Raw genomic sequence first — 16,668 nt, 5'->3', positions numbered from 1 at the left:
ATAATTCCATTGCTCAGAATGCTTTCAAGAAGTTCTGTTTCAAAATCACATCAACTCACTTGGTCTCTTTGGCCTTGTTTCTTCATCTGCAAAATAAAAATAATCCTATCTCACTCCTAAAGTGCTATGTAGATATTATTAATTAATACTCCAGAAACTGCACCTTTACTTTATGGCCACTATTCACTCTTTCATCAAAAATACTTCATACATAAACTTGCCTCCAAATGACTTTTGCTGTAATTCAAAATCAAATTTTATTTTAAAGTATAAAGATATTAAAAACAACGTCGAGTTTTGTATGTGGCATGGCTCTTTATGCAGCCCATTTTAAATCCTCCCCTAAAGATGAAAATTCCTGTGTTAAAATTGTGAGGGTATTTTATGGAAGGGGAATAAAATTTCACTTCTCTGTCCTCTTTACAGGAAGTCACCAAAGCAGTCCAGCCTCTCTTACTGGGAAGAATCATAGCTTCCTATGATCCAGATAACAAGGTGGAACGCTCCATTGCGATTTACTTAGGCATAGGCTTATGCCTTCTCTTTATCATGAGGACGCTGCTCCTGCACCCAGCCATTTTTGGCCTTCATCACATTGGAATGCAAATGAGGATAGCTATGTTTAGCTTGATTTATAAGAAGGTAATACTTCCTTACACAGTCTCTATGCTACATGGAGTGGAATCATGTTTTAAATGCTATGGTGGTACAAGTAAGAAATAAATGCTGAAATAAATTTTGTAAACTTGTGAAATAAATGACAGTGCTATTTAATGTTTCTAATTTTTTTGATAATTTAATTCACTTCAACTAATAATTATTGAACACCTTCTATAAACTGTAATACAGTTTCATTTATTTATTTACTTATTTTTTACTAGTCATGTCATCATTTTTTGGAATCCACAGCTCCCCATTAAAATAATTTTTACTATCTGCATAAAAGTCATTGACAAAATATAATCTTATGGTAAATGCTATGTAGCCTCATATTCAACAATAAGAGTATAGTATCTAATTTTTAATGATAATACAAGCAATAAAAGTTTCCACCTTAACTAGTTGTGACACAGTGGTGGTATTAACCCATCCACTGCCTTGTTTTGAGTTAGATTTTTGTCATCCTAAGAGTCATGTGAATTAAAACATTTTAGAACAGCACATGCATGGCAACAGTAAGAATCTTCTCTGGTTTTCTGTGTGTACTGTCCAGACAAGAGCCCAGGTTGCTGAAGCATGATTTAGGTGAATTTGGATTAAGATTTAGCTACCTTGCAAAAACTGTTTAAGATCATTTCAATAACATGTGTTTTCACCAACCTGATTCAAGACCATGTGTGAATACTTATATCTACCAAGTCATTACAGAAAGCTGTTTTGACTGAGTCATTTGGATACTGCTTTACCCTTCTTCTCTTTTTCCTTCCTTCAATGTTAAAACTTTATATATTGGCTTATAATGGTCATGGATCTGAAATTCTCTCTAGCACATGGGTTCATAACACTTCTATAATATACATGCAAGGTCAGTTGTGTTGTAAAATCTTGACATACAAATCTTAAAATATAGCCATACTTTATTGTTTAAGGAAGTCTTTATGGAGGCACAAGAGGAAAAGAGTCAGTCCACAGTTTAATTGAATCATCTCATCTGCAGTTTCATTAGTTCACAAGTATCAAGAAAGCATGGGTGAAAAATCAACAAAATTTTTTTTTGATCCAGAAATTTTACAGAAGTGAAGAAATTATTAGGTATTATTTGGAAGGTAGAATCTACAAAGCAAGTGTATCAAAGAAAGTTGAATCCAGTGTTAAAAAGTATTTATAAAAGTGCTTATTATTATGATAAGTAATAGCAAAGGATATGCATGACAAGCTTCTGAGTGATTTAAGCATACTCTCTCATTTTAGTCTCTCTAAAACGCTCTGTGGTAGAAACTATTATCTCTATTCTATGGATAAAAGATTTTAAGGCCTAAAAAGTAGAACATCATACAAAAACTTGTTCAAGATTTCTAAAATGAATAAATTACAATCCTTGAAGGGTTTTCTAAATAATATGGAAAATAAAATAAGTACTGAAATAATGTAGCAAGGCAAACTGCATTATATGGGAGGAGAGAGGCATGAAATTCTCTGGGCTGAAGGGGAGGAGAGATCAAAGAAGCACTTTAGTTTGTAAATAAGTCCATATATAACATTTAGCACAAATATAGCAATAGATGTGCTTTCAGACCCAGAACACATTAATGAAAATTCGGAAGATTTTGTTTCTATCCTTTTTTTCCTCGTCGTTGAATATCTGTTCATACTCAGTTTGTTTTCCTCACTACTTGATGGACTTTTATTGACATTATCACCAAAGAATTCAATTGCATCTCCACTTGGCTGTGTTTGGGTCCCAAAAGTAAACTGGTACCATGGCTGACCAGTTTCATCCATGTGGCAGGCAACCACTAATTCTTTTACCGTATTCCAAATTTTGTAATAGGGCACCATTTTACTTTATTCCAAAATCTGCAGCTATGATACATTCAAATTATAATTTAAATAATGAATCTAGATGCAAACTGAATTTAGCTTTGCCTGTGAATTTCAAGAAGATGATGATAACTAAAATAAACAAGTATCTACTGAGTATTTACTAAATTAACATGGAGTTCCATGGAGAACTTAAAGTCACTTGAGACTGAGTCTGTTACTAAGTCATGTATGATCCGGCTCAATGGATTGTTCCTCCTTGTTGTGCTCTAATAGTGCTTTGGAATAACCTTATTGACTCCTTCATCTGTGTTATCTAAATGCAATTCATTATTCCACACCCATCTTAAATTCTACCTCTTCGGCAAAATATTTCCAGATTTTTATAACTAGAGATGTAAACTTTCTCTGTTATATTCTACCTCTTTTAACTTATTTATCACATATTTAGTTATGTATGTACAAGGTTGCCTTGAGGCGAAAATTATCTTTTAATAAATCTTAATAATAATACCCGAAACCTTCAGTACAGTGATTTGCATCTACTAAGTGCTCAATATATACGTGAGGGATTGGTCAAAGCAAATATTAGATGGGTACTCTCCAACAAAAGCCATCTGATGTCACATCAATTCTTATTAAATTTTATAGGTGAAGTATCACTGTGACTTTTCATAAACAATTACTTTGCCTACTAAATAATTCTATTTTGCGTGTGTGGATGTATATTTCTTTGTAAAATTTGAGGATTTTGTATTACTATAATCTTTCACAAAATTTAATGATTCATTTATTTATAATATACTTTAAGTGACTTTAACAGTAATTTTATTTAATAGTTACTATAGGACTGCGTGCAAAATTTAAGACCAAGCTTTTAATTTCAAATTTCACTGCCTTTGGTTCCATTTTTTTATAAAACTAAAACAAGCAAAAAACAAAAAAAACAAAAAAAAACAAAAAAAAACCCTTCACACTATAGAAATACATAAGTACATTTTTGAGGAGGAAAAACTAGTTATTACTCTCTCTGGAAAATAAAAAAACTAGAGGCATGACAATATAATATTTGTTGTGAAGAAAAATATTTATAAATTTGAGAAGATACTAAGCTAGGCGAACATAAGAATTTTCATTATCTTTACTTAAAAATGCATGCATGTAACCTAATTCCTCAACTATATTATAATGTTACTTATAAATATGTTTGTCTTCTTTTTGTTGATATCTAACTTCTCATTTTTTTCTTTTAGACTTTAAAGTTGTCAAGCCGTGTTCTAGATAAAATAAGTATTGGACAACTTGTTAGTCTCCTTTCCAACAACCTGAACAAATTTGATGAAGTATGTACCTATTGACTTAATCTTTTATGCATTATTGTTGTAAATCACACAACCCCAAAGATTTTCTTGGGTCAGATAACAGTAATAAGTGGTAAAGTTGAACACATTCCTATCTTACCTATTTCTGAAAACAGAAAACTAACTTGTGTAGCCAAGTGCTGTTCTGCCCAACTCAAAGGAACATCAGCTTGCTTGGTATTTAATGAGGTTTTTCAAAATTCAATCTTTATCAGATCTTGTTTTTTTTTAATATTTTAAATGTTATTTACTTTGGTTGAATATGGTACTCTGAGCAATTTTTGGTCAGTGCCTTCTGTGTCACAAATAAATGCAAAATCCTTGAGGACAGATAATGTGTTTTATTTATCTTTGCATTTCCAGTATTTAATGTGGTATTGAGCCCTCAGCGGGTGCTAACTGAATTGCTGTTGAATTAAGCATGCATTTATACTGAATATATTGTGAGAATTGTGCCATTGTGAAGATTAAGCCTCTGGACAGTCTTTTCTCTCATTTTCTATACCAAGTTTTTAAAAATTCTTGACATGATACTTGAGAGATCCAATCTCAATTCCACTGGAAAAAACATTCTTAAAAATGCAGCAGTAACTTGAAATTTGTTCCTTGGGAAATCCGATTCCATGTGTAGAATGTTTAAACACATTGCTCTGTGCTTTATGTAATGAATACCTAGATTTTAGTGTGCTTAGAACCATGAAGTGTTTGATTGTATAAGGTCACTGTGCTTAATTTTTTAATCTATGTTTGTTTGCGGGGATGGAGGATGAAATGTCACTAGTTTTCGCTGTGATTTTATTTTCCAGGGACTTGCATTAGCACATTTCGTGTGGATCGCTCCTTTGCAAGTGACGCTCCTGATGGGGCTGCTCTGGGATTTGTTACAGGCCTCCGCCTTCTGTGGACTTGCTTTCCTCATAGTCCTCGCCCTTTTTCAAGCTGGGTTAGGGAGAATGATGATGAAGTACAGGTAGCACTCTATTTACATAGTTTGAAAGGATTTTATGTTGGGTTTCAAAAAGGCCACTCTAGTAAAACCAGGACTGTCTAAGCACTGAACTGTGATCTACCTACTGGATGTTACTAAAAACATTATTTTAATAGTGTAAATATCTATATCCATACTTCCTATTTTGCTTGTCATTTTGTAGAATTTCTTTATAAATATATTATGATTCATGTTTTTAGATCATAAGATGTAGGTATAATGGATAAAACATTTATGTGAGTGGGAGGGAATGCATAAATTTTGGTTAGGGTTTATGGGCTTTTCCTACTCTAGCTCATGTATGTTCACACATCAAAACCTTAGTTATTTTTTAATTACAGAGTGAATTAGTGATACCAGTCATTGCTTAGATAGAGGACTTTCAAATCCTTTATCTTTTTTATCTTTAAAAATAGAGATAACTATTTTTAGACTGTCTATTAATAGACTATCTCCTAGACAGTCATAAGGATTATGGATAGTGAATGGAATGCATCTAACACAGTGTCTGCACATAATAGGTATTTACTAAATGGTAAATTTTTGTTACCATCTATTTGATAATAAAATGTTCATCTGTTTAATAAAAGCTTTTCTTAAAAGCTTGAGCTATTCTAGGTGGTTAATTTGACTTGTTTTTACTAAGTATTTGATTGATCTGTTAATTGATTTGCAGAGATCAGAGAGCTGGAAAGATCAATGAAAGACTTGTGATTACCTCAGAAATTATTGAAAATATCCATTCTGTTAAGGCATACTGCTGGGAGGAAGCAATGGAAAAAATGATTGAAAACCTAAGACAGTAAGTCATTTAGATAATTTCAGAATTGTTAGTTAATGTTCAATATTTTTAAAATGAGACACAGTGGACTTCCAGGTCATAGTCGAAGTTTCTGACAATCAAATAATTGTATTAAGTTATATCAATATTTATGCATTAGTGGAATAAAGTAATTTTCATGGGCTGTACTTTAACAGTTGATCAAGTGTGTTATTTTTCACTACAAGGATATTAGTACCTTGTGAAAGAATCATCTACTTATGTTTATAGCTGCTTAATATACTTATTTGACTAAAATAATGATTAAGGTGCTGGAGGCTGATTGAAACCTTAAGTGGAGCTATACAATTCTGAGCCAAAAAATGATTCTCTATTATCACATTTTCCTTAATCTACATGTTATGGCTCACGAAAAATGAAAAAACAAAAGCAAAAACTCCTCTGTTGGTTAAAGTATGTTTCTTCTTCCTTAGGAATAGCAACAGAGGGTAATATCTATAATTTGTGTTTATAATCCCTCCACTTGGGCAGTGAGTTCAAGTAATGAAAACTATTGCCTATGATAGAATCAGTACTTAGCACCTATCTCTAGTCTTGTTTCACCTCAGATAACCTCCCTTTCACCGATTAGTAAAGATTATACACAGAAAAAACGTACAGCATAGACTGAGATATGATTACTGAGATAATTTTGGGCAAAATACTAGAGCATTTCTGTAGCCACGAGACCATTTTTCTTTAGTCAAGTTCCATGTTCTACAAACTGCAATCAAAAAAGGGTTCTAGGAGACTCAGTGGGGATAGATGTGTTTGTTAAAGGACAGATAATTTCAGGACGAATAACACATGAGAGTTTCACAGGGAAAAATATACTAATAAGAAGAGCACTCTTTTGGGTGGTGTGACTGTGGATTATCAGGGATTCAGGCTGCTGATTCCAGTAGACAGTGATGGTAACTGAGCTGCAGGTGTGTGATTGGAACAACAAAAGAAATGCTGAAATGTTAAGTCCTTTGCCATGTAAATAGAAAGAGTAAAAGAGTATTTATTTCCCAAACATTATTGCTCACCTGTTTCTATTATGCCTTTCAATATGAATCCAGGAAAGGAATTATGTTTTCTTTCCAGAAACATTTTTAAAGATCTTGTGGAATTGTTTAGTTGAAGTTGCTTTTCTCATTAACTTGCACTTGTCCCCTTGGTCACTCATATGCCTGTAAGCACAGACATAGCAAGAGTGCTGAGGAGGATGTCCTAGAATCCAGTGTCCTCAGGTCTCCAGATAAACTTCTGGTCAGCTTATTCTGCGTGCTGACTTTTCTTGACTTCATTGTTGTTTTTTCTCTTCCTCAAAAGATGAAATCCATCCTTCCCACTCTGTATTTATGTTTGACCAATTCTAATAGCACATGTTTGGTTGTAACTGGTATAATCCAGTTCCTTAATCTGGCATGAAATTGTTACCCAGAAAGGCTGGAAAGTGGTGATATAAACATGGGAAAGCAAGAATTTCTCCTCAAAAGAGCAAATAGAATGTTCTGAAAGAGGTCGGTAGGATGTGCTTCACAGGGGTGGTCACTGGGCCTGGGCCACTGCTGAACGAGGCAGACGACTGTGCAAAGCTCCCTGATATCTACTCCTTTATTGCTCTTTGGTTATAGAGTCACTTTCAATTCTTTTTATAAGAAACCGATAAAATATTTTTATGACTCATAAAGTGTTAGTGATTTTATTATGGTGAGTACTGCTTTCTTGGTGAGTCTTATAAATGTTCCTGAATCCATTATTCTTTTCTTGTATTATTCATTCACTTCTTCCATTTTCTTTAACTGTTTCTAATACATTTCAACAACAATTTTGACAAAAATTTTAACATTTTTGTAAACAAGGTTTTCTAGCATTTTATTAATACCCATATTTATTCCTTTTCTGATGAAGATTAGGACACACACAGTAAGGTCTAAGTGCCAGCCACCTGCTGTGCTGTCACTTATCTTGGCAACAACTCCACAGGGAAGATGTTATGTTTCCCTTCTCTGTAGGTAGATTCTATAGGATTAGAGGGAAGAGCAACTTACTTAAGATGGCGTAGCTATCACTGGCACAGCCAGGAGTCAAACTCCAGTGAGATTCCAAAATTATAATCTATCTTGAATGCCAAATAATTGATAAAGTAAGCATTAGACTGTGAATCACAATCTAGTTTGGGTGCATTGAACTCCACTTTCTTCATCAGAGTGTTCAAGGTTATGTATATATTTTTTAGACTTAAAAAAAATTTTCTCTGAATTCTACCACTTGAAAATGAGAACTTTTTTGACTTCTCCAAATGTGTGGAAGTAGCACCCCAATGCCAGGCACAGCTATTACTCCCTTCCACCAGGACATCAGTGTTACCTCCTGTGCAGGAGGATCACAAGTGACTCCAGTTTTTACGGTCTTGGAAGAATGGAATGGAGGTCGAAGGCAGCACTGTCCTCTTTTCTTACCAGCCTCTGCACTCCCTGTTTTCTGCCTGTTGGAGCATTTAAACCTCTTCTATATGTGTTAAAAAATAGTTCACATTTGTAGTTCAGACTAGAAGATTGGAGTTATAATATGATTGCAGATAATTATACTAAAATGAGAGCAACAAAGATGATGCAGTATATACACTCACTTTTTTCAAGAACCATGTGAAACAGAATCACTTAGGTTCTTTTTTTGTTTTGGAAACTACTGCAGACTCAATCGGTATCTCTGAGAGCTGGGCCTGACACTCTGCATTTTAACAAGTTTCTCAGGTGATTTTTACCTATGCTAGGGTTTGAGAACCACTCCTCTGTGACTTATTTGTTATTTTCAGTATTCCCCAAAAGCCAAGCTAGAATTTCTAAAGCGTTAAGAAGCCATTTTCTTTTATCAGTCTTGCAACATTGTTCTCATTTCCATACTTAATCACTTCAAACACCAACTAACCAACAAAAAATTATCAGTCTCACTAAGATCACTAAATAATAATTAAATGATATAAACATATAATAATTGAATTTATTAATTATAATTTAAAAAGAATATTTACAGGTATGTGGCCCAGAAAGATTAAAAAACTTGCCCAAGGTCACAAAGGCTTTTGAGAGCTTGTATTAAGATTTTACATTCCAAGATGTCTCATGTTTGAAAAGTAAATAAGCATCCCAAATCTTATTATTACTATTTTTTTGTAGAACAGAACTGAAACTGACCCGGAAGGCAGCCTATGTGAGATACTTCAATAGCTCAGCCTTCTTCTTCTCAGGGTTCTTTGTGGTGTTTTTATCTGTGCTTCCCTATGCACTGATCAAAGGAATCGTCCTTCGAAAAATATTCACAACCATCTCATTCTGCATCGTTTTGCGTATGGCAGTTACTCGTCAGTTCCCCTGGGCTGTACAAACATGGTATGACTCTCTTGGAGCAATAAATAAAATACAGGTAATGTATCATAAGTGAGCATTGTATACAATGATTTTAGAACAGCTTAGAACTTGTCTAGTGGGCAAACTGTCTAGAGCTGAATTTTTGGTTTTGGGCCTGTTTGATGCACAGGATTTTCTCTCGATGTCTACATATGATCAAAAGAGCCCTTGTAATACAAGCCTAGTGAAATGAGTCTGTGAGATTCTCTTAATTTAAAGAAATTGCAGAAAATATTTTTCCTGTATTCAGGAGAAATTTATTTAAGTAATCAATCAATAGATCAGTTCTGATGAACTTGGCAAATGTACACAAAGATGATGACATATTCACCTGGAAGTTATAAAACTTTCAGGCTAACATTAATAATGCTCATTTTATGGTCCAAGTATTTCCTTGGAATGTCTAATGGGTGAGAATGACATTTAATGTCATATTAATTACCTTAAAATCCAAGCAATGCTGATGTAGCTGGTATCTTTGAAGAGAAGTTCTAAAGTCCTCAGGTGATATGACTCAATTTATACAAAACCAATTGAATTACTACCATGAACTTGTGTGTGGTTATAATTTTCATAATTAATATGCAGATCAAAATGTTTTATTGTCCTTTTTTAATACAAATTAGATCTTTAACCCAGGAAATAAATTACTGTGACATAAATAAATATGATGTTGAAGGACGAGCCACTTTTTGTGGTTCTGTCATTTAATCAAAGCCAGAGTTTGCAACTGGTGGCCCGTGAACTTAATATTGGCCCCTAGACCTGTTTTATTTGGCCTTCATATTTAAAAACATTTGAATTAGTTTTTAGCATTTAAAACTTGGAAAATGTCACATATGCAATAAATTATGTCTTCAGTCTCTTTTGAAGGATTTATTCCAATAATAAACTAGGTCTTTTCCCCTCACAAGCTGTGGCAGCTCCCCCACAAAGAGGGCCTGCCCTCTCCATTTCATCACAATCTCTACTCAGCCCCTTTCCTTAATTTTATCATCTTTAAAATATGTGAGTTTGAGATCCACAATTTAGACGACTTGGTGTGTATAGCTTGGAACCATAGCAGGTCTTGGACTAATTTTATTTCTTCTGCTAACCCATCACAACTCTGTGTGTGTGCGTGCATGCGTGCATGCGTGCATGTGTGCGTGAGAGAGAGACAGAGAGACAGAGAGACAGAGAGACAGAGAGAGAGAGAGATAGAGATAGAGAGAGAGAGAGAGAGAGAGAGACCTGAAATGAGAGCATCACAGAGACAGAGCCACTGAACAGGAACACAGAGATAGAGAAACATCTTGAAAACAAAATTGAGAGTAAAAGAGAGAAAGCAAAATAGAGGTAGTAAGAGAGAGAAGAGCAGAAAAGAATAAAGGGAAAAATTGAGGGAAGGACCAGGTTTTTCATCACCTCCTATAGTGAAGACTTCAGGATGCATGGACTTAATTCTTCCTTATGCTCCTACCTTACCTCAGAGCACTGTGAATTAGAGTTTCGAACAGGGCCTTTCTTTTAGAATCAAGGTTTGATGCCTTAAAATCAGTTATAGCAGATCTTCACATCTTCACTTAACACAGAGAAGTGATGCTAATGATGCCTTTAATAAGAGGGCTGCTATAAAGATGAAGACATTAGTTCCCTCTCTGTCCTAATGGTGAATTGAGGCACATTGGTGGGTAATTCAAGGGTGCTTTATACATTCATCACTAAGGTAATCATGTAATAGTACAAGGAAGAATCAGTAGTGTGTTAAAAATCTAATGTGTGAAAACATCACGTTTTTAGAGTACATCTCAAATATGATGAATCTTCGTGCTTGGCAAATTGACTTTAGAAACTGTTATAAAATTATATTATTAAGAAATAATTTCTAACATAATTCATAAAATCTAAATACAGGATAATAAATAGCATTATTAGAGTTTAAAATAGATGTAATAATACATTAATGCTATTCTGGTTCTACAATATGTTTTTATTTTCTTTTTATGAATAGGATTTCTTACAAAAGCAAGAGCATAAGACATTGGAATATAACTTAACTACTACGGAAGTAGTGATGGAGAATGTAACAGCCTTCTGGGAGGAGGTTAGAATTTTTTTTAAATTATTTACTCTAAATACTTAAGCATTTTCTTTGTGAATCGAGTTTTCATACTAATGGACAATGAAGTTAGAATGATGTTAGAATTGGTAGAACTGGAAGGTGACCAACTCCACTTATTTTATAGATTAAGAAGTAGAGGCCCAGGAATATTAAATACAGTATAGAATCCTCTTCACTTTTTTTTAAAGTCATACAAATTGTTTCACATAATAGATTAGGAAGTAATACAAACCTCATTGATTTTGGATTCAGATAGAGTTGGGCTTGAATCCTAGTTCTCTGTTTACTCTCTGTAATCTTGGTCAAGTTATTGAACTTTGTGGAATCTATGGTTCTCCATTTGTAAAATGGAATATTAATATTTACCTTGTAAGTGTGTTGTGAACTGACTGAGATAACTTATGTAATGGGTTCAGCTGAGTACCATGCACACAGTGATTCCTCAATAAATGCTACCTTCTCTCTTCAAGTTTCAGTCCAGGGTGCTTTACATATACTAGTCAACATAAAGATATATGCGAGATCTACCAATGCATGGTTTTCTACTATTTTTACTTTTTTCATTCACTATTAAAAATTCTCATATTTCTCAGTAAGAAAATACATTATTAATGATTTTTAGCCTCTTATAAAGTAATATTTAATTATTGAGAACACCTGTTGAATTTCTATTTCCTTATCATTTATATCTGCTGAGGAAAGGTAGGAGTTATGAAATCAATGTCCTATTTCTACACATTGCACAATATCTTAAATTGGTTTTATTTATATAAGTAACTTGATCACCAGGGCTTCACTTTACTTCACTTTTTAAGATATTTTATCTGCCTACAAAACTTGTTTGTAGAAAAGTGTATGGATCAGATTGATTTTATTTCTTTGCTTTTAGGAATTTCAAATGCCCTTCTAGATATGAAGAAAAAATAAGTTTGACTTTTTATTACGATTTTCAGATAACTGTTTTCCCGCTCTGATCCAAAAGTCCTCCGTTTCACTCTCCTTCCATCTAATACAATAAGTAGCATGCTTGAGCCCTTATGTGCCAGGTACTAGAATAAGCACTTTATATGTGTTGTCTCATGTAATTCTCGTAACATTCCTATGGCCTAAGCAATATTAAATTTCCATTTCGCTGATAAGGAAATGGAGACTGCAAACAGTGAAGGGCTGCAACTGGCTCATGCAACTGGCAAGGGCTGGAGCTGGATTTTGGCCCAAATGTCACAATCTACACCCCTTTCAGTGAACCGTTGACACCTGTCTGGCTGTATCCTTACCCTTCAATCTTTGATAGTCACCTATGAAACTCTGGACACTTCCTGATGACACTCAGGATAGTGGTGCTTGTAAAATCTCTGCCATCACGTCTGACTTCAACCTCCACATGAGCAACCCATCCAATGCTGTCCTTAGAACTTATATTTTACAGCGAATTCTTCACAAGCTGCATCTCGTAGTCATACACTGAGTTTTGTGAGCACCTAGAGTTGCTCCACTTTGGCAGTTGTGTCACACTCTGAAATCTCTTTCTCGGCCCAGAATTTCTTAACCTTTCAGCTCTCTCAGTCTCTTAATCTCATCTTTACTGTCATTCGATTTCATCAAGATTTCGAATCTCTTTAATTCTCCCTTTTTGACTCATCCTGGTTTAACTTTCTTTTATTCTAAAACCAATCATTTCAGTTCTCCCAGGAGAACTAACTCACTTTTCCTTGTGCCAAATCCTTTCCTGAAAAACATGCACTTTATCAGCTTTGGCTATAATTATAATTATTAAATGTTTTGAATCATGCCCCTGAATAATCAGGGGCTATATAATTATGTGCTATAATGTATGGACATTGATCATGTGCTTTTCATACTAATCTTACAAAAAATAAATAGCTATTGAAAATATCTGAAAAAGCTTTTTATTTTTCATTCATTCATTCATTCATTTGTTTTACAGGGGTTTGGGGAATTATTTGAGAACGCAAAACAAAACAATAACAATAGAAATATTTCCAATGGTGATAATGGCCTCTTCTATAGTAACTTCTTACTTCTTGGTACTCCTGTCCTGAAAGATATCAATTTCAAGATAGAAAGAGGACAGTTGTTGGCAGTTGCTGGATCCACTGGAGCAGGCAAGGTAGCCTCTTTTATTTCTCATCAGCATGCATTTCTCCTTTCTTTTTCTAATTTGTCTGTAGTATAAGAAAGTATTTTGAAGAAATTCTTACATTGGTATTAGGAGAATGCTTAAATATAGTGTTTCTTATAAATTATTCCACTGATAAATCAATCCCAGTGATGTTTCCTCTAGCCTCTTATTTTTTCATGTTATTTCTAGTGACTCTTTCTTCTACATCTTTAAATTTTGCACAGCACTCAGCACAGCGTCTTGTGGATGGTGAGCATGAAATAACTTTATTGAACAAATGAGCCATCCAATTTTTCCAGTCTGTAGCACAGACATTTTTTCAGAAGTACTTCAGAAAATCATGGCTTAGGTTTTACCTTAGTAATATATATAAACAAAAGGTCCCCATTTTATTGACATTAGAAATTTGGAGAATGAGGAAAATTATTGAGTGGCATAGTTTTTTGAAAGAAATACATAGGTGGGCTAATTTATTCAGTGCTGGTCAGCTTCCCTGCCCTCCCCCTACCCCAATTTATTATAAACCAGGGATATTTGGAGATACATCTGACAAAAATTAATGGATTAGAAAGCGAAAATAGCTAAAGGGTCAAACCTCATTGTCAGGAGAAGACTGTAGTGACCTTCAAATTCAGATAATGATGAAACACTTGTTCTCTTTAGGAAAAAAATTTAAAGGGCACAAAGTAGTTAAGTCAGAGATACAAATCAGAGTTACAAATTTATTTAATTGAACATCTTTGGGAAAATGTGTTTTTTTTTTCTAATCTATATTAAGCTTCTTTCATTTATGAAACGTCCTTGAATTATTTTAATTAAGCAATATTGGTGTAAGAGTCTGCACCACTGATACCCTTTACTGAAGGCTGGCTTGTGGCTTCTCCTCCAGGGGATTATCAGTTCTTCTGCTGTCCCCACTACAATTGAAGCAGTTCCGATGTCTTGCTGACAATACCTGACACCACATATCATCTATCCAGGCCTTGCTCTGGTACTAAATTTTAGCTCGGTCTTATAATAACTGAGCATTAGATGTGTAGAATAAGTTATTAGTGCCTGCTTTTTCTTACTTTTAAAATAAAATACAGTGTCTACAATGTTTTGTTAACATTTTTATATTTACATATATCTATTCAATGTTTTCATTTAACTTCATATCTCTTGAAATACCAAAATATTGATAAATATGTAAATTACATATTATTTATATGCATATATGTATATAAATATATGTATGAGTGTGTATATATATATATATATATTTATGTATTTTTAACCTGGATAATACGATTTATTTTACTGTTTTGGTCTATAAAGCTGTTTTATATAAATCTATCACTTCTTGTTTTAATTGTCATACAAAAGGATTCTACATAGATATAAGGTATTTCAGATTTCTCCCATGCAATAAGAATTATAAAATTTACTGAAATAGATATCACAAAGATGTCTGTTATTTGACACTTTTTTCTTCTAATGTATTTTAGGTGCTACTATTATTTATTAAAATTTAATTGAAATTAAAAATTTTAGAAAATTAAAATGTATAAAAAGCCAAAGAAGTCCCATCTCATTTCTATCTCTCCTCTGCCTACTTTCTACTTTCTACCATTCCCTCCCCCAACTCAGGCAGCTACTCTTGTTAATTTTTTGAATATATACGTAAAGACACTATGAATAACCTTGCACATATGCCATTTAGCACATCTGCAGGAGTATCAGTAGGTTAGCTTCCTAGAAATGGTAAAGCATTGTATATTTGACGAACTTCCCTCCCTGAAGGTTGCACCAATTCAGGTATGTGCCATGCTGTCTGTATAACAGTACAAATTTCCCTACAGCATCACCAACAGGTGATATTATCTAATTTTTTATTTTTTTCTAGTTACATTGGGGGAAGTGGTAGTCAGATTCAGGATATCTTTCCAAGGAAGATATAACAGAATTTAGATAGATCAAACATGGCATGTGAGAAAAATGGAAGAATCACAAATAAGTCCTAGTTTTTAGACTGAGTAACTAGAAGGATGAAGATACCATTTACTGAGAATATTGTTGGACAAACAAGTTTTGGGTGGAGATTGATTTTGGAATATTAAGTTTAAAATGTCTATTTGATATCCAAATAGAGATGTTATTTGGATGTACAAGTCTGGTTTTAAGGAAGTGGGGGCTGGCAGTGTGAAGACATGGGGCTAGGTGAGATTACAATGGAGAGAGTGTTGGTAAGAAGAGAAAGGAGACAAGGTGTGAGCCCAAGGGCATTACAACTTCTAGAGGTTGAGGAGGTTTTTTTGCCTAGAGGTTATATTTATAATAATAACTTTATATAACATCCTTTGTCTTCTATTTCTTTAGTTCACTAGCAGTGTATCCAGAGCAGGAAGTGCTCAATAATTTTTGAATTGACCGAATTAGTATAGAATCTTTTAAAATCAGAATAGATACTTCTACTTAGGATGACATTTGGAGGCAAGTACATCCTTAGAGTGATTTGATCAAATGATTTAACTTAATAACAATGGTTTTATTTCTAGACTTCACTTCTGATGATGATTATGGGAGAACTGGAGCCTTCAGAGGGTAAAATTAAGCACAGTGGAAGAATTTCATTCTGCTCTCAGTTTTCATGGATCATGCCTGGCACCATTAAAGAAAACATTATCTTTGGTGTTTCCTATGATGAGTATAGATACAAGAGTGTCATCAAAGCATGCCAACTAGAAGAAGTAAGTAATTATGTCAAAACTTTATGATTTTGTGTATGAGACCTTCAAACTACCCAAATTATATTATTTAGATCATTATGGAAGCAGTCTGTCTACATATACTGTGGATAAAGTACTGTGACTAAGTCAATTAAGAAAATATATGACCCCTGCTTTGAGAAACTTGCAAAAACATAAAGAAGATATATTTTATTTTTTAAATAATAGACTTGTTTGGTTTAGAATAAAAACTCTATGGAATGTTGAGAATTTGTTTACTCATTAGTGAGACAAATGTCTTCAAGGGACATTTATATGACATGCATTTTTTAAAACATACTTCAAAATTCCATAAGAAGATTTTAATAATTTTAATAATACCATAGCCTAATGGAATGATTATTGACCTGCCAGTAGAGATTCAAAGATAAAATTGTGATTATATGTTATCCTTTGGTCTTTAACATATAACTATATAATTTCTGGTGACTATAATTCTCTGAAACATAGGCAAAATGAAATGATGCCGTTGACTCATTTTATAACAATATTGGGCAATGGATTAATTACCTGGAAATATATAAAGTATTTCAAGTGAAACCAGTATATGGATCTTGTGCTATTCTATATATAAATTGTATGATGGAGGGTTCAATAATTATTGA

At 33.6% G+C, this 16,668-nt stretch overlaps 1 protein-coding gene across 1 annotated transcript in view; it reads left to right on the top strand.

Moving 5' to 3' along the window:
• CFTR (CF transmembrane conductance regulator) overlaps positions 1-16,668 on the top strand; it is a 155,010-nt gene that overhangs the window by 40,603 nt on the left and 97,739 nt on the right. Inside the window, exons 4-11 of the mRNA XM_039860787.1 lie at positions 427-642; positions 3,735-3,824; positions 4,649-4,812; positions 5,507-5,632; positions 8,818-9,064; positions 11,042-11,134; positions 13,101-13,283; positions 15,833-16,024. Coding sequence (XP_039716721.1) covers positions 427-642; positions 3,735-3,824; positions 4,649-4,812; positions 5,507-5,632; positions 8,818-9,064; positions 11,042-11,134; positions 13,101-13,283; positions 15,833-16,024 — 1,311 coding nt within the window. The remainder of the gene's footprint in view (positions 1-426; positions 643-3,734; positions 3,825-4,648; positions 4,813-5,506; positions 5,633-8,817; positions 9,065-11,041; positions 11,135-13,100; positions 13,284-15,832; positions 16,025-16,668) is intronic.

Source organism: Pteropus medius, unplaced genomic scaffold (assembly GCF_902729225.1).
Source record: "Pteropus medius unplaced genomic scaffold, Ma_sr-lr_union100, whole genome shotgun sequence".
NCBI lineage: Eukaryota > Metazoa > Chordata > Mammalia > Chiroptera > Pteropodidae > Pteropus > Pteropus medius.
This window is presented reverse-complemented; position numbering and strand designations above follow the sequence as displayed.